General features: G+C 43.4%; 3 protein-coding genes across 9 annotated transcripts in view; 1 reads left to right on the plus strand and 2 right to left on the minus strand.

The window, feature by feature from the left end:
- Positions 1-442: 442 nt before the first annotated feature.
- On the plus strand, positions 443-7,578 carry ccni (cyclin I). Of its 2 annotated transcripts, none has more exons than XM_058054953.1 (10): positions 443-664; positions 1,157-1,316; positions 1,863-1,997; positions 2,939-3,013; positions 3,101-3,241; positions 4,717-4,845; positions 5,150-5,251; positions 5,588-5,690; positions 5,897-6,105; positions 6,184-7,578. In XM_058054953.1, the coding sequence occupies exons 2-10, from the start codon at positions 1,203-1,205 to the stop codon at positions 6,361-6,363; spliced, it is 1,188 nt and encodes a 395-aa protein (XP_057910936.1). In that variant the 5' UTR covers positions 443-664; positions 1,157-1,202; the 3' UTR covers positions 6,364-7,578. The 2 variants fall into 2 exon arrangements, with proteins under 2 accessions (XP_057910936.1, XP_057910928.1); XM_058054945.1 differs by having other exon boundaries at positions 447-664; positions 5,588-5,735.
- A 1,060-nt stretch (positions 7,579-8,638) lies between these two features.
- On the minus strand, positions 8,639-14,342 carry LOC131106132 (ankyrin repeat domain-containing protein SOWAHB-like). The gene is made up of 5 exons (XM_058054932.1): positions 13,117-14,342; positions 11,759-11,881; positions 10,314-10,693; positions 9,913-10,100; positions 8,639-9,780 (listed from the first exon to the last, which is right to left on the minus strand). Exons 1-5 carry the CDS (start codon positions 14,246-14,248, stop codon positions 9,333-9,335), a joined length of 2,271 nt encoding a protein of 756 aa, XP_057910915.1. The 5' UTR covers positions 14,249-14,342; the 3' UTR covers positions 8,639-9,332.
- A 1,721-nt stretch (positions 14,343-16,063) lies between these two features.
- Positions 16,064-24,123, minus strand: part of shroom3 (shroom family member 3) — a 66,247-nt gene continuing 58,187 nt past the window's right edge. For 4 of the 6 annotated variants that reach the window (XM_058058498.1, XM_058058489.1, XM_058058523.1 and 1 more), the window contains 5 exons: positions 23,600-23,736; positions 18,623-18,701; positions 18,362-18,539; positions 18,167-18,288; positions 16,064-17,699 (listed from right to left, as the gene is read on the minus strand). In XM_058058498.1, the coding sequence (XP_057914481.1) occupies positions 17,310-17,699; positions 18,167-18,288; positions 18,362-18,539; positions 18,623-18,701; positions 23,600-23,736 (906 nt within the window). In that variant the 3' untranslated portion in view covers positions 16,064-17,309. Of the gene's footprint in view, positions 17,700-18,166; positions 18,289-18,361; positions 18,540-18,622; positions 18,702-23,599; positions 23,780-24,123 lie in introns of those variants that run through there. The other 2 variants (XM_058058505.1, XR_009120369.1) reach the window with 2 other exon arrangements.

The following is a 24,123-nucleotide window of genomic DNA, read 5'->3' on the forward strand; positions in this document are numbered from 1 at the left end:
ACGTGTTTATTAACCAATCAGCGAGCTGTACTTTGCAACGTTCAAATTGTCCGCCCAAAATGGGTTTCTTTGATTGGCTCTTGAGCGGGCAGGTTCCTGAAGCAAAACTGGCATTACGTAAGGTTTTAGGTTGATTTGAGTATCTTGGAATATGATCATAAATAAAGTTTCTGTCCGCTGTAAATAATGCTATTAATCCACGTCTGGGGCGATCGACTGAATTTTAATGAAACATAAAGTAACGAAGTATAAGTCCGCAAAATAAAGCATTTTAGATGTATATCCTTTTCCGAGAGAAGAGCACAGCAATTTTATGCATAATGTCTGTCCGTTGCTTTGTCGGCCAATGTAGTTGTGTTACAATTAGCCAAGAGTAGCTAAAAAACGATGCGTATTTTAGAGTGTATACTTGTTTTATTCTCCCCGTCCGCTTGGAGGTGGGCGGGGTTTGTTTCATTCCCTCTCCCCAGTCCCTCCTCGGAAGTGGACACTTGCTGTCTACATTCCCTTTATTTATTTTTATATTTTGCAACAAAATCCCCAAATGGAAGCCAAGATGGACGACTGAGCCTCAAATCGCCCCCCCTATTTCACCATTTATTTATCAATGAACTGAGAGGACCGGATGAAATCCAACTGGGGTTTTCTCCGCTTCGCAGGGGAGGTAAGGCTCTGGGCTCCGTCTACTTACTGGATACGGGGAAAGCCAGGGTATTTAAATGGTACTGGCTTCAACTTACCGCCGTTGTCACAGCGAATATATATACATATATAAATCAAATGTAACGCATGTTCATGGTCGTATATATCTAATTCAACTCTTAAAACATTAAGTTAGCTTGACATATACGTACGTTGTAAGTTATCTGCGACGTCAGGTCAAGCAGCTTAGCTGTGTGAACACCAGAGCTAATGTAGCTGTTTTATTCCATTCCTCAATGGAACAGCAGAAACCACTTTGGTACTGGGTATTTTCTGAAATTAGGTTGTTTTATGAGACAAATGCGGACAATGTGTAGAGTCAATGCCATATACAATCCTTGACAGGAGTATATCCCAATTCCCAGGCAATTTCAAACAAATTCATGTAGTACATTTTATCACAGTGTTACTTTTCAGTCCAGTTATGATACATTTCCTGTGTGCCTGTGCACAGGTAGCTGTATCCAGTGGGGAGGAAGGCTTGACCGGGGTGGGAAAGAATGAAGATCACCGAACCCTGGGGAGTCCACAGGCTGGCTTTTCTTCTAGAAAAAGCCATGTCGAGGGAAGCCAAGATGTGGAAGGGCTATGTGGCAAAGAAGCCCTCATCACAGGTGAGGATGACTTGTAATGTTACATCATGTATTTCCATTAGCAGTATAGTATAACTTTCATTATATTATATTTCAATGGAAGTGGACACATTTAAAAAGGTTGGAATGCTTCTATTCCAGTGAATATTCACCTTATCAAGTAAATGATAGCCAAAAGCAATCTATCTGTTATTGCTGATAAAACACGTCAATAAAAGGCCGTACGTGGGAACACTGACGCACATCTAACATGTGAACTGATTTGAGAGGTCAAGGAGGCAGCTGGACTTTTCAGTGCCATAAAAACAACTGCAGCATTGCTGACATAGTTCCAGTTTATTGTGTTTATATGCTCAAACAAAGACTTTGTTGTGCTGCATTTGGGGAAATCAAGCTGTAAGGATCTGTGTGTATAGACCTATTGGCAAATGGGTTCCTTAGAGACTTCCTAAGGGAAGACCTCACCAATTGTCACTGGTCCTCACCGGTTCTTACTGGTCACCACTGGTCTGCCGCAGGCAGGGCGATGCAAGGTTCTGACGGTTGTTTATTGATGTGTTATTGCAGGATACAGATATCTCCCCAACTCAGCGGGATGAAGCGGTGTGCTGGCTTTTGGAGCTCCACAGCAGGCTGCAGCTGTACCCAGAAACCCTGGTGTTAGCTGTTAGCATACTGGATCGTTTCCTTGCTTCCATCAAGGTAATGAAGTACATTGCAGCACTTTAGTTGGGTGTTACAGGTGACTGACTGATTATCACCAATGTAAACAAATGGGGAGGATCGATTTGCATATGGATATTATTCTGACAAGGGGGCCTGACATGCACAGGTGGGTTGATTTCATTGCTTCATTTTCTACCGCTTATCCTTACCAGGGTATGCTGGAGCCTATCCCAGCTGTCTGTACACCCTGGACTGGTCGCCAGCTAATCGCAGGGCACATTTCGACAACCATTCACACTCGCATTCATACCTATTGACAATTTGGAGTTGCTAATTAACCTAGCATGTATTTGGAAGGTGAACATGCAAACTCCACACAGAGATGGGAATCAAACCCAGGTCTCCTAGCTGTGTGGCCTGCGCGCTAATCACTCGTGCCGCCGGGGGTTGAGTTAATGTGTTAAAATTTGAAACATACGCTTTTAAGGATACCCACCATATAGAAGAAGTCCACACCTTGCTCTTTGATTAACCAATTGAATTGATCTTATTCACCCATGTCCAATTCATCACCTGCACGCAGAGGAGTGGGTCATTTTGGTGTATTTCAATTGCTTTTTATGATTAACTTTTGCCATACTGCGTCCATGCATATGTTTATGTCGGTGATGTTCACCTCGATTCCCTCCCAACCCACACATGCATGTGTGCACCCCCCAAGCGTAACTGGAGAGGAGCGATTACATGATCTAGTTGACTGCATGCATGTGCAAGCATGTGATCTCATATTTGTGTCACCTCCCACCCCTAGTATTGTTAAATAAGCACATTACATAACACAATAAAAACATCGATATTTCAACATCAATAACTTTCTTACACTTACAATTATGTTAATTTCTAATTGTTATAAACCATTTGATACATTCTGAGAGAGGTTCCACTGTACAACCTAAAAATGCCTTGCGTGTCTTCAGGCCCGTCCAAAGTATCTGCGCTGCATCGCCATCGCCTCCTTTTTCCTGGCTATCAAGACCTGTGAGGAAGATGAGGTAAACACTGCACACAATTTTAAATATGGAAACTAATCAAGGAGCGTGATACTGATGAATGAGCGTCTTCATCTGTCTGCCTCCCAGTGTGTTCCCTCTCTGAGGGAGCTGGCTGCTTCCTGCAGCTGTGGCTGTTCTCCATCAGACATCCTGAGGATGGAAAGGATCATCCTTGACAAACTCAACTGGGATCTGCACAATGCCACGCCGCTGGACTTCCTGCACGTAGTATGTATCCATACATTTACACATACTGGATGCACATGATCACAACCTCATGATGAAGCGCACAGGATTTAAGGAAGTTAACTTAAGGCTCTGCAAAGTTAATCTTGTATTTTGATTGCCTTCTTCAGCCCATACCACGAAAAGAACCCCAAGATATGTTATATCTTTGGATAGATCTCAATGAGAGGCAGAGAGGACTTTTATGATTAGCATATTTATATATGAATTTGTCATACTCTGCATGGAATTTGACTGTTAAATACGCGTGTCTGCTTCCCTGCTCTCCATTTTGTTGCATTTCACCAGTGTCAGTTTTGACTTCAGTCCATACAGTACGGATGGGGAAAGGGGCAAAACATTCCTGTCCCCCAGATGGGGGCATGACAAAAAATAATTGCGAACCACTGGTATACAGTACTCCGTTGTTTATTGCAGTTATCTTTATCAATTGAATATTTTTGTAGGGCTGTTTCCGATCTTCTACATTTGTTTTTTTAACATTATTAGAGCCCCCAAGACATGGAATAGCACCCACATAGTCACCTTCATCCATTGTCGTATATACAATCAGACAAAATAAGCCATTTAAGACATTTTACCCAGTAAGGGAGCACAAAAACCTGGTGGTTCCAGAGATTAAGTCTCGTGCTTTTCTCATTGAACAATTACTGACACCTAGTGACCAGGGTAGAGTACTACATTTACAATTTGAATGTCTTGTATTTGTATTTTAGATCATTTAGCCAATTTTTTGCTTGAACATGATAATTTAGACAGTTAAACATATTTTCGTACTAATAATAAGCCGTATTCAACCACAAAATAGCATGATTTATTATGATATATTTGAAAAGCGTGATAGAGTGAATCTGCAACATTGGAACCACAACGTGGTGAGGGATGACTGTATAGTCATTGCCAGTTGGAATAAATCGATGAAATATCAGATTTTGGGCTCTTATTTAGTGCAATTTTGGTATGTGATTTCAATGTATGAAAACCAAATTGATATGCTTGGTTTGACCTGAATCAAAGTTAAGTGGGGACTTATTGACCAGTGGAAAATGGGGGTCCCAGGTTAAGAGCATTTGCAAAACCCTGGTTTAAAACATGCCATTATTTACTGTGACAGTAGTTTTCGGTGTTGTATATTGTATTTTGGTGAAGAATACCGTGCTTGTCCGCCAAGTGTAATGAATGGTTAATAAGTAACTGATGTATTCTAGTTGTGTACTTTGCATAAGTTACCCTTTTGTACTTGGCAAAGGCGTGTTTTTGTAATGTTTTTGGAACGTTTGAATGGAGACACTTTTGATGTGACGAGATGACAAATGAATATGGATGAATGATTTATGTTTATATGGTATGAAATTACTACACTGGTGAGGGGTATTGAGGTTTTAAAGGAACTGCATTGATAATTGATGATTATGTCTGCCATTTTTCTATTCATTCCCTATTGTCTTCTTGCATAGTTCCATGCAATGGTCTTGTCATGTTCCTCTGGGCTTTTGGACTCCTTGATGGGACTGAACCGGTCCCAACACCTTGCCCTGCTCACACGCCGACTCTACCACTGTTTAGCAGACCACACACTTATTAAGGTAGGCGTTTTGCTAGGGGGGTAATATAACCTAAACAATGTTAAGCGAGTTGCTAGCAGCTCCTTTACTGTAGATTTAAAGATACGACTTGTAAGACTTGTACTACTTCATTGTGGGCAGAATTCCCCCATCAGTGAGACCCTGCCTCTCCACTTATGACTCTTATCACTCAATGTTGTTTCCCTCCTGTTGAAGCTTGACTAAGCCACACAAAATTTGCAGTATTAGTTGATTGCTTTTGTATGTATTTGTATGTTTTTGTCTGTACACGTACGATATAAGTTTGTCCTCTCTTGTTGTGTAGCTGAGAGGATCCATGCTGGCCTTGGCTATCCTCACTCTGGAGCTGGAGACCTGCTGTCCCGATTGGCTGGCTGTCACCATCGAGCTGCTAAAGAAGGCCCAGGTACTCGTCTCAAGAGAACAAACATTGTTATTGTGGCTCGGCTGCTCTGTATCATACTGAAGGTTGTTTCAATATTCCATTTTCAATGGGGGAATCATGTTCTGATCTATTTGATAATGAAATAATAATAAAGACACATGAAGGGAAATCAGGAGATCAATTTCCCGACAGTGGAAAAACCAAACAGCACAGTTGTCAGTTGTACACCACAGTATTTGTAAACAAATAGCTCTAATGACAGCCCTGGCATTCCATCTCATTAGACTGTGAAGGCATACCTCATCAATATAGTCATAAAAAGTGGAAATGTTCTTCATCTTCCTTCCCTCCTCTTAGATCGACACCTCTGAGTTGATCCGAAGTCGAGAGCTTGTTGCTTGGAGTCTTTCGGCACCGAGTGCTGCCCTGCCGCCAAACACCGTCTACATCTACCAACCCGGTCAGAACCAAACCACCCTGCAAGCTCCTACCCAGGACCCTCCTGGTATATATATCACTTTGCTTCCAACTACATGAACCTCGAGTGTCAGATGATGCTGTTTGGAGAGAAGAAAGTGAAAGTGAATTTTGGGTGGAAAACCTTTCTACGCCCGAAGATGAGACCCCCGGTGAGTTTGTATAGTAACCTTATTCTGCTGTTTTCAGGGAGCGTCACCTCCTCCACTGAGTCTTCCACACCAGGCCGGCCTCAGACCCCAGCTGGAGAGGAAGGGGTGTGCCAGCAGCCCCGCGGCTCTCCCACCTCCTCCAACGACGGCAGCCTCCCAGCTCTCCTCTCACCTCCCAAGTCCTCCTGTCATCGTAACCACCTGCACAAGGTCACGCTGCGCTGCAAGGTGTCTACAAAGCGCAAGGTAAAACCAGCCCTCATCTTCCTGGAGCACCCCCCACTTTTTATCCTCCAGATATTTCATTTGCACCTTCTTGTTCAGGTGGAGGAGATGGAGGTGGATGACTTCTATGACGGCATCAAACGCCTCTACAATGAAGACATCACCGCCGCTGTCCAGGAGGGGGCGTCACCTGCAATGGGGGCGATAATACCAGCAGGTGAAGAAGGCCTCCTGATGTCCTCCCCCTGCCCGCCGCTACAGCCAGTCGGTGCCCCCTAAACGCCGGTCCAAGTCGTGCTGGTCAGAACCATCCCATTGCTGTCGTTAGCGGCAACACCATCAGAGGTTTGCGTTTACATAAGAAGCAGTAGATGCAGCTTCTCTAACATCCTCAGTGGTTTAGATGGTTTGGATTAGCACAAATTGTCTGTTCAGGTAGACCTGAGCTCCCATCACCCCCTTCGGCCAGAAAACAGAGCCCCCAAAAAAATACTAAAAAAAAAAAAAATCTGCTGCTATTATGACATTTGTTTGACAAATACAAAAAAAGTATAGAAATATAAAAGTATCCCTTAAAAACGTATTCACGTTTGTTCACTTTTATTTGTTGTTAACCCCTTAATTTAATGTTCCCCTCATCGCTGTTAACACAAACAGAGAAAAAAGTGACGTATTTAGCAACATGCACTTTTTCCTCATAAGATGCTTCATAAGATGGCCATTTAAAAGTCTGTGTTGTCTATCCTTTGCCATTCCCTCTATCAGCTTGTTGGAACCAAGGCTTCTCAGGGTGTTTTGGTGATGCATTTGAGTTTCAACTGGACAACTGATTACAAAACTGAAAGTTTTGGCAGGTTTGTACCAACCTCACCTTTAACCAGAAGCTATAATACAACCGTAAAGTTATGACTGCTGTAGAAAAGTCTTGTGTTCTGCCGGGACACACACACTGGGGGAAATAAGCACCGTATTTGATCCCCTGCTCGACTTGAAAGACACGAACACTCCTTCCTGTTTATGCTAGGTTTCAAAATAAACATAAAACCAAGCACGTAAACATCCTAAACCTAAACTACTGTGGAACTTAATTTCATTGAAAATCTGTGGTGATAGTAGAAATAATGAGTTGCCAAGAAACAGCCTCAAAACTGGCCTTCATCCTTGTGAATTTTATTGTTTATTGTCACAATAAACCCAACATATGGACTGTTGATGTCTTTGTAAGTGTGTAGCAGGGATCAAATACTTATATGTGATGGAAGAGGCATACTGCCAGCCAGAGAGATTGAAATTCTACTTAATATATTCTCATGTCGTAAACCATAAGGGCATTTTAACATGACGCAACATAAAAGTGTGCGTGTCTGAGTTTAATCCATAGATGTTTTTATTACTGCAAAAAGCTCTGTTCTACTTCCTGGAGGGGCCCGTTGGATGCAGCTCTTTGGTCCCTGAATGCACCTTGTGGCACAAATAGAGTATGAAAACAAACAATGGTGTCTATGTGTATTATTTGGGGGGGCTTATTGGAATTACTAAGCTGTTACGAGGACGACTGGTGTTTTTCCCCTGGGAAAGCCGATTCCCGTGTGCTAAAGGGTACGCCTGTTAGTCCAACCATGGCTACAAGAGGTGCAATGTGGACCACTGGACCAGCTCTACACCCTCACAAGGGTACCGGAGTTGGAGCTCGGTTGGCATTGCCAGCAGTAAGTCCAGCCTGTTTCCGGTCAATGCTGGCTTCCTCCAAGCCTGCCGTTTGTCACCGATTCTGTTCATCAGTTTCATGGACAGAATTTGTACATGCAGCCGAGGAGTTGAGGGAGTCCAGTTCAGGGGCCTTAGGATCCCATCTCTATTTGCAGATGATGTGGTCCTGATGGCCGCTTCGGTCTGTGACCTTCAGCGTTTACTGGGACGGTTTGCACCTGATTGAAGCTTCTGGAATAAGACTCAGCCCCTCCAAATCCTTGGTTCTAAATCGGAAACAGGTGGCGGTCTTGGCCCAGGTGGAGAGTTATGTCGGGGTCTTGTTGGCGAGTGAGATCGAAAAGCGGATCGGCAGAGCGTCTGCAGTAATACGGTCCCTGTACTGGACCGTTGTGGTGAAGCGAGAACTGAGCCCGACTCAAGTTTCACCGGTCAAGGGTTCCCCACAAAGACTAAAGTTAAACGCGATTTACGGGTCCTTGACAGACTTCCGTTTCACTGACTCATGGATGCTTGACCAGGATTTGTGTTTCACCGATGCACGGTTGCTTGGCAAATATAAGTTTCCCTGACCCGCAGGCACTCAAGGAAGACTAGAGTTAAACTCGACTCATGGGTCCTTGACTAAGACTCGAGTTACACTGACCTACAGATGTTCAACAAAGACGGTTGCTGCAGGAAGAGAAGTTAATGTTGATTCACAGTTGCTCAACACAACTCAACATAAAGGCTTAATGTCTTTGGGATGGTTGTCTAATGATGATGCAGCCATCTTTACTGTGAGCCAGTATGATTCTAGTGCAAATTATCCATCACACTTTATGAAACAATCCACGAAAAAAGACACGTTCATTTGTCATTTAATATGAAGTGACTGTACAAATACTGTACGGTAAAATCAATACCAAAACTCACCAGCGACTGTAGGGACTTTTTTTTTAGCCTGACGATATTTTAAATATCAAAATGGCTCCTCTCGAATCCTTTGGCTTTTCAGTTCAAGTTAGCATGCACCTGTTCTACCGTTTATGTGCGACACCTTTGGAGTTTTTCACCCGTTACGTACTTCCTCACATCAACACACTTGCTACATCCAACATCAACACGACAGAGAGGCGGACATTTGCACGAATGTCCGGCGCCATCTGCTTTGAGGTTTGGTTGCACAGTCCAACTGCCAGTATTTGCCAGTACTTGAGAGTCCAAACCACTGGAGGTCATCAAATCGCCTTTTTCACGGTTCAACCAGAAATAAAACGTTAACACAATGTGGCTACCCTGCGATACATCAACTACAAGGGTATGGAAATAGATGCTCACACACTAATATTCATGCAAAACAATATTTTAGCCATTTATAACCCGCAAATCATGCTGGGTAACTTACCTGTGTGGGCTGTCCAGCATGCCTTGCGGATCCTAAATGAGTACTATAAAATGTTGCATGTGTGTTGGTGTGTAAGCATTGTGTTAATACCCATTTCAGTTGCACCGTGAGTGAGCGATTAGTCACGGTATTTCACTCCTGCAGTGAACCGTCAGCCATCGGATTTATATCCGTGGAAGCGACTCAGTGATTTGTGTTTTAGGAACGCCGCGATTGATGTTGATCGTTTAACTTTGGCACCTGAGCCGGTCCTGGGTCTTTCTCCCGAAGACGCAGAGGACAGGTGATGGCGGCGATGGCGGCGATGAGGCTTCTGTTCACCGCTGTGGTCTGCACTCGGGGTGCCTCCTTCTCCTCGCCTGGCCGCGGGCATGGGCGCTCCCAGCATGTGCGCCACATCCGCGGGTGCGCTGTGGCTCAGGTACTGCCAGGGCTTCTTCCCCGCCGTATCCCTCAGCTTCACGTCCGCGTGGAACTTGTTGACCAGCAAGCGGATCATGTTCTTGTTGTTGTGCATGGCGGCGATGTGAAGAGGTGTTTGGCCGCATGATGACCGGGCGTTAATGTCAAAGGTGGAGCCTGCCTTCTGGACTCCATACCTGAAAGCAAAAGAAAAAGAAACGGGAAGTAAACGTAGTGAGATAGAAGGAGTGTTCATTGTGATTGTCTTCACATTCAGAGGTTCACAGACAATGAAGCTACTAAGAAGAATAAGAAGGCACTAGGGGTACCACAGGGTGTTGAGGACTCGGTGGTCGCCGTGTTTGGCAATCCAGTGCAGCACAGTGAAGCCGGAAATGAAGTCTCGTCTGTTGAGAAGGGAGGGGTCCTCCCTGAACAGGGAGTAGATGTCTGGCCACGCCCCCGCTGCCCCCTTTACCAGCCAGGCATGCTCCTTGGGCTCCAGAGGAACCAACGACTGTGGCAGAAATAAAACATCAAGCCATTTCCCTCCAGGGAATCATTCAAAAAAGTAAGTATTTGTTTTGTGACGTTTGGCGGTTATGACACATAATTTGAACGCTTATGTTTTGAGAAGCTTTAAGCTTTTTTTATTTTTTATTTCAACCCTCAACACTGAAAACCCACCAGAACGAGAGGGAGGAACCGAGGTCCTAATCTACTGTCTCACCTGTCTGCTGGGGCTTTCATGATGAGTGCTGGTTGCTGCCGGAGGACTGTTTCCTGTCGCTTCCGCCCCCTCCGCCAGGTCGGCGAGGCTGTTGCAGCGGGACGGCGTGGAGCAGGACGACAGCGACGAGGATGACAGGTTGTAGCGGAGGCTCAGCGAGGACGAGATCCGATGGAGGCGGTTCAGTCGCGCCGCTTCGTTCCCTCCAGCTCTGGCCGGAGCGGCCTCGTCGTGGAGCAGCTGGTCCAGGTCGGCGCCCACGCTGCGGCACATTCTGCCTCGTAGCCGACTGCTGACACGTCTGGCGAGGGTCGGCCGCTGATGGGCCGCCGGTGAAGAAGTGGAGCCATCGCTTGACTCGTGGTCGTCATAAAGATCACCTAGAAGAGGCCATCACCTCGTCAGTAGAAGATCTGATCATCAGACGTTTCGTCACAAGCCTCTGCAATTTGGTATGCAATTGTATTGTGAAGCAGGGCTGTCCAAAGTGTGGCCTGGGGGCCACTTGGGAGAACAATCAGCATTCATTTTACAAGAATTAAATAAAAATACAGTATTACACTAAAATGTTTGAATCTCATCACGCATGAAGTTTTCTTTTTTTTTTAAGCGAAATATGAGAAACAAACTAAGCAAAATAAATGGAAAATTTTTTGGAAAATTACGTTAGGAAAAAGTGTGGATATTATGGGAATAAAGGCAAAATATTGTGGGAATAAAATTATAATATGAAAAGAAAATGTCCAAGAATAAAAAATTGAGGGGAAATTAAATAAAAAAAAAAACAGACGGAATTTTATGTGAATAAAGTCAAAATATTAAGAGAAAAAAACATATTTTAGTAATGCATACTATAAATATTGAATTTTTTTTCTTAAGTTTTAATATTATGACAAACAAACAAAATAAAAAGTTGTAAATTTAGAAAAATTTGAGGAAAAAGTTTGAATATTATGGGAATAAAGTCAAAATATATACGGGAATAAAGCCATCATATTACAAAAACAAAAATGTACAAAGATTATTCATGAAAAAAGTTAAAATATTCAGACACCGAAAAAAAAGAGTTGCTACTAATATGATTTTTCACCTAAACACCACAAACCTGAGTTGCCGGTTAATCGCATCTTGTCTGGAGTTAAATCATAATTAATCACATTTAATCGCGAATAGAAATAAGTAAGGATGTAAACCGATTTGATACGGAACTATGATAATTACATGACGTTTTATGTAAATATCAATTTTGGGAATATGGGCTTAACAACATACATGTCAAGATACCATTGTATAAATGACAATCACATAACGGCATTGTTTTTGTACCTTCTTGCAGCTGGTTTCTGTCCGTTTCCATAGCGACCACTACTGTGTTGAAATTCCTTTGACAGCCCTAATTTATGTATTTATAAATTGTTCATAATGCAGTTTGTCGGGGAGCTGACCTGTCGAGCGATGCCAGGATGTCGTGACCTTGGTGTCAGCGTGATGCGCCGCATAGCCAAGCTTTGTTGTTCCATGAGCTCGCTGGAGGTCTTCTTCACTCTTTACGCCGCCCATCAGGTCACCTGATGACATAAGAGAGACAACAAAGATGACACGCAGCCTTTGTTTCTTCTTCTGTAGTCAGTGGAGACGTCCACTGACAACAACATCCAATCGTTATGATGATTGTTGAATATGACCATTAATAAAAAATGCATACTGAAGGAAATATTACTGACTTTTCCCCCCCTAAATTAAGGCTTTCCAAGCATAAAAAGATGCCTACATGAAGTACAATACAAATATAAGACGTTGTAAAGAGATGCAGTACTCTAAACTGGCCACTAGGTGTCAGTATTGTCACACAAGCACTAGGCTTGTTGGCCGGAACAACAGGCTTTCATTGCAGGTTTGAATTATATCCCTAATGACGGCTGTCACTTCCTGTCCGCCCCTCAATTAGCTCCCCCAGGGAACACTTCCAGCAACACAATGGAGTCCAAGTCTTTATGTATTTATGTCTTCCATCCATCCATTTTCCATTGCTTATCCTCATTAGGGTCACCTGACTTTGGTTGCCAGCCAATGGCAGAGCACGTATACACAACCATTCACACTCACATTCATACCTATTTGGAGTCAATTTGGCCTATTTGGAGTCAATTTGGAGTCGCCAACTAACTAACTGCTTTGCCAACAAGCTAACCACTCGTCCACCGTGTGGCAACTTCATTGGGTAACAAGTGTAAAAGGTTACTATAGGGCTGTTATTTCATGTCTAGAGGCTCTAATAATGTTAAAAAGCATATTTCCAGTGAAAAGTGGGTGGTGGTCGAGTGGTTAGCGCGCAGACCTCACAGCTAGGCGACCAGGGTTCAATTCCACCCTCGGCCATCTCTGTGTGGAGTTTGCATGTTCTCCCCGTGCATGCGTGGGTTTTCTCCGGGTACTCCGGTTTCCTCCCACATTCCAAAAACATGCTAGGTTAATTGGCCACTCCAAATTGTCCATAGGTATGAATGTGAGTGTGAATGGTTGTTTGTCTATGTATATGTGCCCTGTGATTGGCTGGCGACCAGTCCAGGGTGTACCCCGACTCTTGCCCAAAGACAGCTGGGATAGGCTCCAGCACCCCCACGACCCTTGTGAGGAAAAAGCAGTAGAAAATGAATGAATGAATGTCTACATTATTGGGTATTACATTGTAAATGTGACTATAGGGGTGTTATTTCATGTCTAGAGGGCTCTAATGTTAGAAAATGAAAGTGAAAGGTGGCTTCTTCTGGACGAAGATATTAATATAAAAAGTTTGATCTACCTGCCACCACCTGTGGTTTCTCAGCGCTGCCATTCCATCCTGCTCCTCCAGGGCCGGAGAGCGTCCTATCATCACCACAGGAGAGGCCAGCAGGAAATGAAGGCGAGAAGATGCTGTTGTGGCTGGTAGACATCCACGCCCGCTCAGGTTGTCTGTGATCCCACTGAGCACCTCCAGGATGCGAGGACCGTCCTTCCTCCTCCACTTCTGGCAAGGAGCGCTCTGCGGGTAGACTACGTCGGGTGGGCATCACCTCCTCATGGAGACATGCAAAGTCCAAACTCTGCTTGGGTGGTCTTAGCTCCTTCCCCGACCCCAAACCCGGCCCCTTTCCCTGCTCCACATTCTGGATGTAAATCTTGGGAACGGTATTCTGAGGCTGATGTGTTGTGGAGGCAGTGACGGGGCCAAGATGGCCTCCTGGCCTCATCTGGATCCCTTCATCTTCATCTTGATCTTGATCATCATAGGAGACTGCGGTTTTGTAGCTCTGCCTGTGTCTGGCCCGGCGTGGCTGAGAAGGACTCGGACCCTGATGAAGACTGGGTTCGGTTTCTATGATATGTTGAACCGAGGCCGCCTTCTGTGGCCCCACATGAGGGTACTGGTTTCTGGTTTCTGGTCCCCTCTGGACTGAGAGTTGAGGTTGATAAAGTGGTGGTGGTGTCTGGTTCAAATTAGTTTGGACGTTATTGTTGTTGTTGAGTACGATACCCGCCACAGGTAAGACATTTTTCATGCCAACGTCTCCACTCAGCACAGTGGGTGTTGGCGCCTCTTTCTGCCGAGCCCTCCCTCTGCCCCACGCCGGGTTCAAGGCAGCCTTCTCCGGGGAGGGCTCAGACGTCCTCCCGGCGACAGTCCCGGAAGTAGCGCCTCCACCTCCACCTCCACCTCCGACTGGTGCCGAAGTTCTGAATTTCTTCCTGAGAACGACGTGCGAGGCTCCGTGCTCCTGTTTGACGGTAGCCACGGAGTTAACGAACTTCTTGAAGAGTTCGCGGTTCTGGACCTGCTCCGCATGATCCCGCAGGAAGCCCCGGAAGTGCAGTAGCAGGTCCGAATTCCTCACCGAGCCGCCTCTACTCTGGATAAAACGTAAAACCGAGTCCTGTGTGAAATCCGTGGCCATTCCGGATTTGTTTGTTTCAGTCTTCTTGCTGGTTTCGAAGGTCGGGAGTGAACCGAGTTTCGCCCACTTCAGGTATTTAACCCCTTCCTGCCTGGAGCAGGTGAACCGGAAGTAGTGCATCTAGCCCATGTTTGCTCTTTAAACTTTAATCATATTCACAGTTCAAAATACTAGCATGTCCAGTATTAAATATGTGTATTTAATAATAAAAACACATTCTATGAAAAACTATTTAAATTAAAATTATTTTTATTTTACACACTACATCTACAAGTTTTAATTACATATAGCATTACAAATAAATTCTAAATATAAAATATATACACATACAAAATGTAAATGCAGCTTTTTTATGCACACAAATATTGTTGACAAATCTGTCTAAATCTTAGTAATTTATAATCCATTCACCTGACCGGTGTGACACAATTATTGTTGCCTTAGGCCACTTTAAAATGTAATTTGCTTCAAATACCGTATATGCAGACCCAGAGCATCACAAACATGGCCGACCAAAGGCACACCTGAGGTCAACAATATGTGGGAAACGGGCCTTTTGTGTACGCAGAAACTTTACATTGTGGGGTTCAGCTTGTGAAAAATGGAACAAAAGCAAGTGTTTATAGTAAGGATGTCCGATAATTATCATTCTGATAAAAATATGATATGCGTTAATTCCGACCTCAATACGTTAAAATACGTATTATTGTAAATAAATAAAAAATATGTACAGTAGATGCTCCATGTGAGATTAAAAATGCATTTTGAATTTGTCATTTGAATTGAATATATAATCAATTCAGGTCTGCACGGCGGACAAGTGGTTAGCGCGCAGACCTCACAGCTAGGAGACCAGAGTTCAATTCCAAACTCGGCCATCTATGTGTGGAGTTTGCATGTCCAATTAACATGCTAGGTTAATTGGCGACTCCAAATTGTCCATAGGTATGAATGTGAGTGTGAATGGTTGTTTGTCTATATGTGCCCTGTGATTGGCTGGCCACCAGTCCAAGGTGTACCCCGCCTCTCGCCTGAAGAGAGCTGGGACAGGCTCCAGCACCCCCGTGACCCTCGTGAGGAAAAGCAGTAGAAAATGAATGAATGAATGTCTACATTATTGGGTATTACATTGTAAATGTGACTATAGGGGTGTCATTTCATGTCTAGAGGGCTCTAATGTTAAAAACCTTATTTAGAAGATCCTAAACACTTATTACGGTTGGGTATGGAAGCAATTAACCATAATAAATGAGGGGTCACTGTATTTATAAATTATTGCTGATTTCGGATTTTTGGAGGAAAGAAAATGGTGGTGGGGGGGATCCACTGTACTGTTTTTGTTTGCCTTTCAAATGAAGATTTAGTTGGGATTTGTGCAGTAAAAAGAAATGAAAAAGAGACAAAGTGTAACCATAAAAAAACATAAAACCAAGTTTTATCAGGTGCCATTTTAGTTTTTGACATTTTTGACCCGTGCAAATTTTCCTGCTAGGTTAATTGGCAACTCCAAATTGTCCATAGGTATGAATGTGAGTGTGAATGGTTGTTTGTCTATATGTGCCCTGTGATTGGCTGGCCACCAGTCCAGGGTGTACTCCGCCTCTCGCCTGAAGACAGCTGGGATAGGCTCCAGCACCCCCGTGACCCTTGTGAGGATAAGCGGTAGAAAATGAATGAATGAATGAATGAATGAATATAATCAACTCTACTGTAAAATAAATACATTTTCATGTCGCCCCCCCCCCCCAATAAATCCAAACACATTGTATGACAGTGGCAACCTGAACTGAGCATGAACACCACAGACCACTCACAGAACTTACAAAATACTTTTATTTAGCAAAAAATCCCCAACAAAACAAAACCGAGACATTTTTCACTATATAAACGCCAAATCACACGAGTCAAACATATGAGTTCATATTTTGTGTCTAAGACTAAATGGAACAATGAGGGTGATAGGCTTTCCGGGTGTGATATTTGGACAATAGGACATATTGACAATACCTACAATGTGCTCTCCAACTACAAAGATAAGTCAAATTTGTAGGCGGAGGATAAAATACGGTCCTTTAGTAGACATTTGAGAGTAACAAAGAACCTCTGACAACATTGCATTCAGTGAATAAGTGCAGTAATACTCAAATAAAACTTGCTTTTTCAACCTTTTGACAGTTTGGATTAAGAAAGATGTTTTATCAAAGACCAGGAAGACACACCGAATAAGCAACTAGACCACAATAAAATAATGCTACGTCCTGTTTCATTCATTATGACATTAATACGCAGCTCATCTATTGTTTGGTTTAAAATCAATAAATTATATCCAAATGTGGCTGGCGACCAGTGAAAGTCAGCTGGGATAGGCTCCAGCATAATTACAACCCTAATGAGGATAAGCGACAATGGTTGGATGGATTTCTGGTTGTTTTTGTACTCTATATGAATCAACTGGGGGTCATTTAAAATATGGAATATGACACATACGATTAGAATCTTTGGACTCCTCAACATTGACATCAAATGTTTCCATTGAAAAATAAGCGGAATCAAATTTTAGTGGCATTTTTTTTTTATTCTTATTTTGTCTTTGGCCCCCAGCAAACCTGCCCCCATTCATTTTTTAGCAAAATAGCTGTTTTTCCTTGCATGGCAAACTCTCATTAGTGATGGGGAAAAAATGCAAATACAATATTTGACTGTGAATTCTGGCTCCTAACATGCCTGCATGAGGATTAGAGTCCATTTGTTATTCAACATTCATTTCTCCTCAGCCTTTGCCAGCGACTTATGGTCCACTTACCTTGATATCATTTAGATACTGCTAACAAATCTGTGAAATATTACGGTAAAATAAAGAGCTCACCCTTAAACCCGACGTATCTTGGATGTACAGTGGACATAACCAAAATGGAAGCTTTTCTTTCAGAGCCATAAGGAGATAATATAGGATGTATTGTCAGGTGAAACATTCAGTCAGGTGTAACTAGAAGGAGGCACGTTATCATGTGACATTATGCATAGATCCACTCTTCTTCTCCTGTCCCACTCTTTCATGGCATCACAGTGATGTTACTGTGGTGGGCCTGACCGAGTGGGAGGGGCCAGAAGTCAGCTGTGGGAAGGGGGAGGAGCAAGGGGTGGGGTTCGGGGATGAACGAGAAGATCCTCCAGACCGATCCCGGGCCGACGCCAGCTCTGGCGGGAGGGTCTCTGCCAGCCTCGTCAGCTGCTCCTCTCGCTGACGCATGAGGTCATCGAGGTTCCGCTGGCGAGTCAGCAGGGAGGGTTTGGTGCTGACAAAATGGCGGTAGTCTTGGAGTTGGGGTTCAGTGAGGTAGCCTAGCAAGATGGCGTGAACGACGCGCTGCCGCCGGTCCAGGTTCTCCTTCAGTTCCCAAGCATCCTCCGTTTGGCTGAGGAGCTGAGAGCGCTTTTGATGGAGGGAATCCTGATGAGACAAAACAAGCTTTCAGGAAAATTTGCACGGGTCAAAAATGTCAAAAACTAAAATGGCGCCTGATAAAACTTATCATGGTTACACTTTGTCTCTTTTTCATTTCTTTTTACTGCACAAATGCCAACTAAATCTTCATTTGAAAGCCAAACAAAAACAGTACAGTGGACCCCCCCCCACCATTTTCTTTCCTCCAAAAATCTGAAATCAGCAACAATTTATAAATACAGTGATCCCTCATTTATTATGGTTATTGCTTCCATACCCAACCGTAATAAGTGTTTAGGACCTTCTAAATAAGGTTTTTAACATTAGAGCCCTCTAGACATGAAATAACACCCCTATAGTCACATTTACAATCCCAATAATGTAGACATTCATTCATTCATTTTCTACCGCTTATCCTCATGAGGGTCACAGGGGGTGCTAAATGAATGCAGACCTATCCAGTGACGTCTCACCCTCTGTTCTGATGTGCCCTCCTGTGGGACCTCCTCTCGCTGCAGAGCAAGCAGGGACCTGTCAATCCTGGACAGCCTGCTACACAGCGACAGCAGCAGGTTCATGATCTTCTCAAGATCTCCTGTAAAGCAAATCCAGTGAAGGTTTCACAGCAGATTCAAGCCCAAGTGGCCCCATTTTGCCTTCTGTAGTACCAAAGGTAGTACCAATGAACATGCTGTACTTGTCCCGCTCGTTGATTTTACATAGATTGTGCACCAGGGATTCGATGCTTGCCCCGAGTGCCTGGTGCCGCCTCTGCTCTTCACACAGAGCTTCCTTTTCTTGGCGCAGAGCCACTAAACTGCACCTGAGTGCGTCACACAGCTCCACCTAATGGACACGGAGGGAAATGCAGGGAAAAGGCCATCTTGACGTGACATGAATAGATTTTGTTTCGCACAAAACTTTTCTACCTTCTTGGTGTTGATGTCTTTCCCACCCTCATCCATCTCCATCCTTGGATCCACGTCGGTGCTGAAACCATCCTCCATCCTGTGCAGGGTGCAAGAACAATTATTCTGGATTATTCCTTTAAAAATAGTAGTAGTAGAAATGATATTAACCATGACCATAGCCCCGTGTGATACACTTTAAATGGTATTTTTATTTCATTTGAACATGCATCAGATTACAATTGAGTGCATCCCATAATCAGTTCACAGTTCCTTCCCTTCCTCCCTCCCTCCCTTCCTTCCACCTTCCCTTCCTCCCTCCCTCCCTTCCTTCCACCTTCCCTTCCTCCCTCCCTCCCTTCCTTCCACCTTCCCTTCCTCCCTCCCTCCCTTCCTTCCACCTTTCCTTCCTTCCTTCCTTCCTTCCTTCCTTCCTTCCTTCCACCTTTCCTTCCTTCCTTCCTTCCTTCCTTCCACCTTTCCTTCCTTCCTTCCTTCCTTCCTTCCTTCCTTCCTTCCACCTTTCCTTCCTTCCTTCCTTCCACCTTTCCTTCCTTCCTTCCTTCCTTCCTTCCTTCCTTCCTTCCACCTTTCCTTCCTTCCTTCCACCTTTCCTTCCTTCCATCCTTCCTTCCTTCCATCCTTCCTTCCTCCCTTCCTCCATCCCTTCCCTCCTCCCTTCCTCTGTCCCTTCCCTTCTTCCTTCCTTCCTTCCTTCCTTCCTTCCTTCCTTCCTTCCTTCCTTCCTTCCTTCCTTCCTTCCTTCCTTCCACCTTTCCTTCCTTCCTTCCTTCCTTCCACCTTTCCTTCCTTCCTTCCTTCCTTCCTTCCTTCCTTCCTTCCTTCCTTCCTTCCTTCCTTCCTTCCTTCCTTCCTCCCTTCCTCTGTCCCTTCCCTGTCTTCCTCCCTCCGTCCCTTCCTCCCTCCCTTCCTTCCTCCATTCCTTCCCTTTTTTCCTTCCTTCCTTCCTTTCTTCCTTCCATCCATCCATCTGTCCTTCCTTTTTTCCACCGTTCCTTCGGTCCTTCCTTCCACCTTTCCTTCCTTCCTTCCACCTTTCCTTCCTTCCTTCCTTCCTTCCTTCCTCCCACCTTTCCTTCCTTCCTTCCTTCTTCCTCCCTTCCTCCCTCCGTCCTCCCTCCCTCCCTTCCTCCTTCCTTCCTCCGTCCCTTCCCTTTCTTCCTTCCTTCCATCCATCCATCCTTCCTTCCTTCCATTCATCCATCCTTCCTTCCTTCCTTCCTCCCTCCGTCCCTTCCCTTTCTTACTTCCTCCCTTCCTTCCTCCCTTCCTTCCATCCATCCATCTGTCCTTCCTTCCTTCCACCTTTCCTTCCTTTCTTCCTTCCTTCCTTCCTTCCTTCCTTCCTTCCTTCCACCTTTCCTTCCTTCCTTCCACCTTTCCTTCCTTCCTTCTTTCCATCCTTCCTTCCATCTTTCCTTCCTTCCTCCCTTCCTCCATCCCTTCCCTTCCTTCCTTCCTTCCTTCCTTCCTTCCTTCCTTCCTTCCTTCCTTCCTTCCTTCCTTCCTTCCTTCCTTCCCTTCCTTCCTTCCTCCGTCCCTTCCCTTCCTTCCTTCCTTCCTTCCTTCCATCCATCCATCTGTCCTTCCTTCCTTCCTTCCTTCCTTCCTTCCTTCCTTCCTTCCTTCCTTCCTTCCTTCCTTCCTTCCTTCCTTCCTTCCTTCCACCATTCCTCCCACCTTTCCTTCCTTCCTTCTTCCTCCCTTCCTCCCTCCGTCCCTTCCTCCCTCCCTCCCTTCCTCCTTCCTTCCTCCGTCCCTTCCCTTTCTTCCTTCCATCCATCCATCCATCCTTCCTTCCTTCCTTCCTTCCTTCCTTCCTTCCTTCCTTCCATCCTTCCTTCCTTCCCCCCTCCGTCCCTTCCCTTTCTTACTTCCTCCCTCCCTCCCTTCCTTCCTGCTTATTAAATCCTACCCCTCCATCTGGTACTTTTACAATCAGTAACTGTTACATTTGTTCACTTCTTGCTTTCCTAATATAGTTTAAGGTTTTTTTTGTTTGTTTTTTTGTCACATACTTCGATACGTGACAAAAAAAAAAAGAAAAAGAAAAAAAAGCTTATTAAATCCTTCCCCTCAATCTGGTACTTTTACAATCAGTAACTGTTACATTTGTTCACTTCCTGCTTTCCATAACACAGTTTAAGGTTTTTTTTTTTTAAATAACGTACCGAAGTACGAGGTGATATGACCATCCAATGACATAATGTGTACCATAGTAAGTGTCAATATAGTGATATATATAGCACATCATGACTGGTTCAAGACTCTTCATCCTTGTATTTAGCAAACATCAACTGCTTGTATTGTTTCTTGAATTGGCTCATCGTTGTGCATTGTTTGAGGTCCTTACTCAATCCATTCCATAGTTTGATTCCACATACTGAAATGCTATGGCTAGCATAACGTAGTCCTAGCATATAAGTGTTTCAAATGTACTTCTTCCCTGAGATCATATTTCTCCTCTCTTGTAGAGAAGTATTGGATGACATTTTTAGCTAATTGGTTGTTTTTAGCTTTATGCATGCTTATGAAGATGAACTATATCAGCAAGTTTAAGTATTTGTGATTTTAGAAATAAGGAGTTAGTGTGTTCTCTGTAGGCGGCATTATGAATTATCCTTACTGACCTTTTTTGCAGTACATTTAGCGAGTGAAATGTCCTAAAGTGTTAAATGTCCTAGTGTGTTTGTGTTTGGCTTGAACTCTTAATAAGGTATCAAATACTACACTTCAACTCTTCTTACTTGTTATTTATTGAATGAATTCATACAAAAGTGGCTAAAAAAATTGACTGAAGGTCAATGTGTTTGGCTTTGTTTAGCATAAGCTGTCCCATTGTCGTTGGGAGGGTACGGTGAGTAGCGGACGGGAGACGTGAAACATGAAAATTCCCCCAACAGTCTTTCTAAAACCAGAGCTCACTAAGTCCCAACCGGTTCAGTGTTCAATAGAAAACAGTGTTCAATAATAAAAAAAATTATTATTTATTATTTATTATTTGTTATTTGTTATTTGTTATTTGTTATTTGTTATTTATTATTTATTTATTATTTATTATTTATTATTTATTATTTATTATTTATTATTTATTATTTATTATTTATTATTTATTATTTATTATTTATTATTTATTATTTATTATTTATTCATTCATTCATTTTCTACCGCTTTTCCTCACGAGGGTCGCTGGGGATGCTGGAGCCTATCCCATCTGTCTATGGGCGAGAGGCGGGGTACACCCTGTATTTATTATTTATTATTTATTATTTATTATTTATTATTTATTATTTATTATTTATTATTTATTATTTATTATTTATTATTTATTATTTATTATTTATTATTTATTATTTATTATTTATTATTTATTATTTATTATTACACGGGAGCCAGGCAACGACATTTCGTTGGCAACTTCACTGCTGTGTTATTGTGCAATGACAATAAAGAAAGTCTATGTCTATGTCTATCTACTATGGCCTATTATTAGTCCAAACAATGCATATTTAAGCAAATGTTAATATTCTTGACCTAAATTATGCATTTTAAATCATAAAAATGTTCCAAATGAACCAAAATATAAAAACACCAAGGCAATACAAGACCCGGATAAACTGTTGTGTACCCTGGCCACTAGGTGTCAGTAGTAACATGCACCAGACTTCATCGTTAAAGACAGGCCTTTAGATTATTTTATAATTAATTATCTCACAACATGCACAATAATAACATAATAATAATAGTAATAATAGTGATCATCATCATAACAATAACACAGACTACTGTCGTGGTCGTACTCCAGCTAAAACTCAACTCTGAATCACTGCTGTCACTTCCTGTCCAAACGTCTGAAAGGCACGTATAGAAACACACATACACAGAGTCTTATTTACGTCTTCAATGGCTTATTTTCTCACAGCTAGGAGACCCGAGTTCAATTCCACCCTCGGCTATCTCTGTGTGGAGTTTGCATGTTCTCCCCGTTTATGCGTGGGTTTTCTCCGGGTACTCCGGTTTCCTCCCACATTCCAAAAACATGCTAGGTTAATTGGCCACTCCAAATTGTCCATAGGTATGAATGTGAGTGTGAATGGTTGTTTGTCTATATGTGCCCTGTGATTGGCTGGCGACCAGTCCAGGGTGTAGGGGATAGGCTCCAGCACCCCCGTGACCCTCGTGGGGATAAGCGGTAGAAAATGAATGAATGAATGAGTGTAAAAGTGACTGACTATAGGGGTGTTACTTCATGTTTAGAGGGCTCTAGTAGGTTTTCTATGCTCTAATATTTCGTTTATTAATATTGAATCCTACTTTGGGTCTGGAATCAAAAGCCACTCTATAGCTGTATTTCCATTCTCACACTTCATGTGCATTAGTACGTTCACCCTGAGGAGTACAGCAAAATGCAGTACCCGAACGTTGTACTCCAAAATACTGAGTGTGCGGTGATAGACACTCATCCCCGGCAATAGGCTACATAGGCTACGTAGCGGAAGGGGCAGGACTGAAATAGTGGCGGAAAGTAGCAAACTGAAGAAGAAGCAGCGGGTGAATTTTATAATTGTCCTTTCCTGTAACATCTATTAATACAGTGGAACCTTGGTTAGTGTTCATTCATTCATTCATTCATTTTCTACCGCTTTTTCCTCACAAGGGTCGCGGGGGGTGCTGGAGCCTATCCCAGCTGTCTTCGGGCGAGAGGCGGGGTACACCCTGGACGGGTCGCCAGCCAATCACAGGGCACATATAGACAAACAACCATTCACACTCACATTCATACCAATGGACAATTTGGAGTCGCCAATTAACCTAGCATGTTTTTGGAATGTGGGAGGAAACCGGAGTACCCGGAGAAAACACACGCATGCACGGGGAGAACCTTGGTTAGTGTTTTTCACTTAAATTTTGTGTCTTGTCGTGTTATTGATTCCGCTGTGTGAATCCAACTGTCTTAACGTCCTTCAATCCAAATACCTGTCATTCATGTTGCTGCCTTGCCAAGGCACTTTAGCACCCAGTCTGCTGTTTCGAAAGATCCCCTCCACGAGCTCCACAGTTGATTTACCATCCCTTGTTTGGAAGATGGATGACAGAGAGCGATCCTGCAACACCTGGTGAGTCAACACAGAGGAATTTTAACTATCAAGAGCAGGGGTGCTCACACTTTTTCAGCATGCAAGCTACTTTTAAAATGACCGAGTCAAAATGATCTACCCACTACAAAAATGCAAAACATCTATTTATTTTCAAATGTATTGAGGATTATTTGTACGTACAATGTATGTTGATGTACCTTACATAACCAAATGAGCCAATATTGCAAAACACACATAATTAACTATTACATTTTTTTGTAATTACCTGAGTTTACTTTGATGACTTGCACTGAATTGAACCAGCCAGGGATGCATAGTCCGGACAGTAGCTGCTGATAGCCAGCCTCAAGCACACTTCCAAATGTTTATCAGTCATGGATAATATCCGTATCATAATATCCG

The sequence above is a fragment of the Doryrhamphus excisus genome, chromosome 2 (genome assembly GCF_030265055.1).
Source record: "Doryrhamphus excisus isolate RoL2022-K1 chromosome 2, RoL_Dexc_1.0, whole genome shotgun sequence".
Lineage (NCBI taxonomy): Eukaryota > Metazoa > Chordata > Actinopteri > Syngnathiformes > Syngnathidae > Doryrhamphus > Doryrhamphus excisus.

Coding starts and splice junctions, on each gene's coding strand:
- ccni (XM_058054945.1), top strand. CDS start 1,203: ATGAAGATCACCGAACCCTGGGGAGTCCACAGGCTGGCTTTTCTTCTA. Junction 3,014..3,100: donor AGACCTGTGAGGAAGATGAG/GTAAACACTGCA, acceptor TCTGCCTCCCAG/TGTGTTCCCTCTCTGAGGGA. Junction 4,846..5,149: donor CAGACCACACACTTATTAAG/GTAGGCGTTTTG, acceptor CTTGTTGTGTAG/CTGAGAGGATCCATGCTGGC.
- LOC131106132 (XM_058054932.1), bottom strand. CDS start 14,248: ATGGCCACGGATTTCACACAGGACTCGGTTTTACGTTTTATCCAGAGT. Junction 10,101..10,313: donor ATGAAAGCCCCAGCAGACAG/GTGAGACAGTAG, acceptor TTTCTGCCACAG/TCGTTGGTTCCTCTGGAGCC. Junction 9,781..9,912: donor CGAGTCCTCAACACCCTGTG/GTACCCCTAGTG, acceptor TTTTGCTTTCAG/GTATGGAGTCCAGAAGGCAG.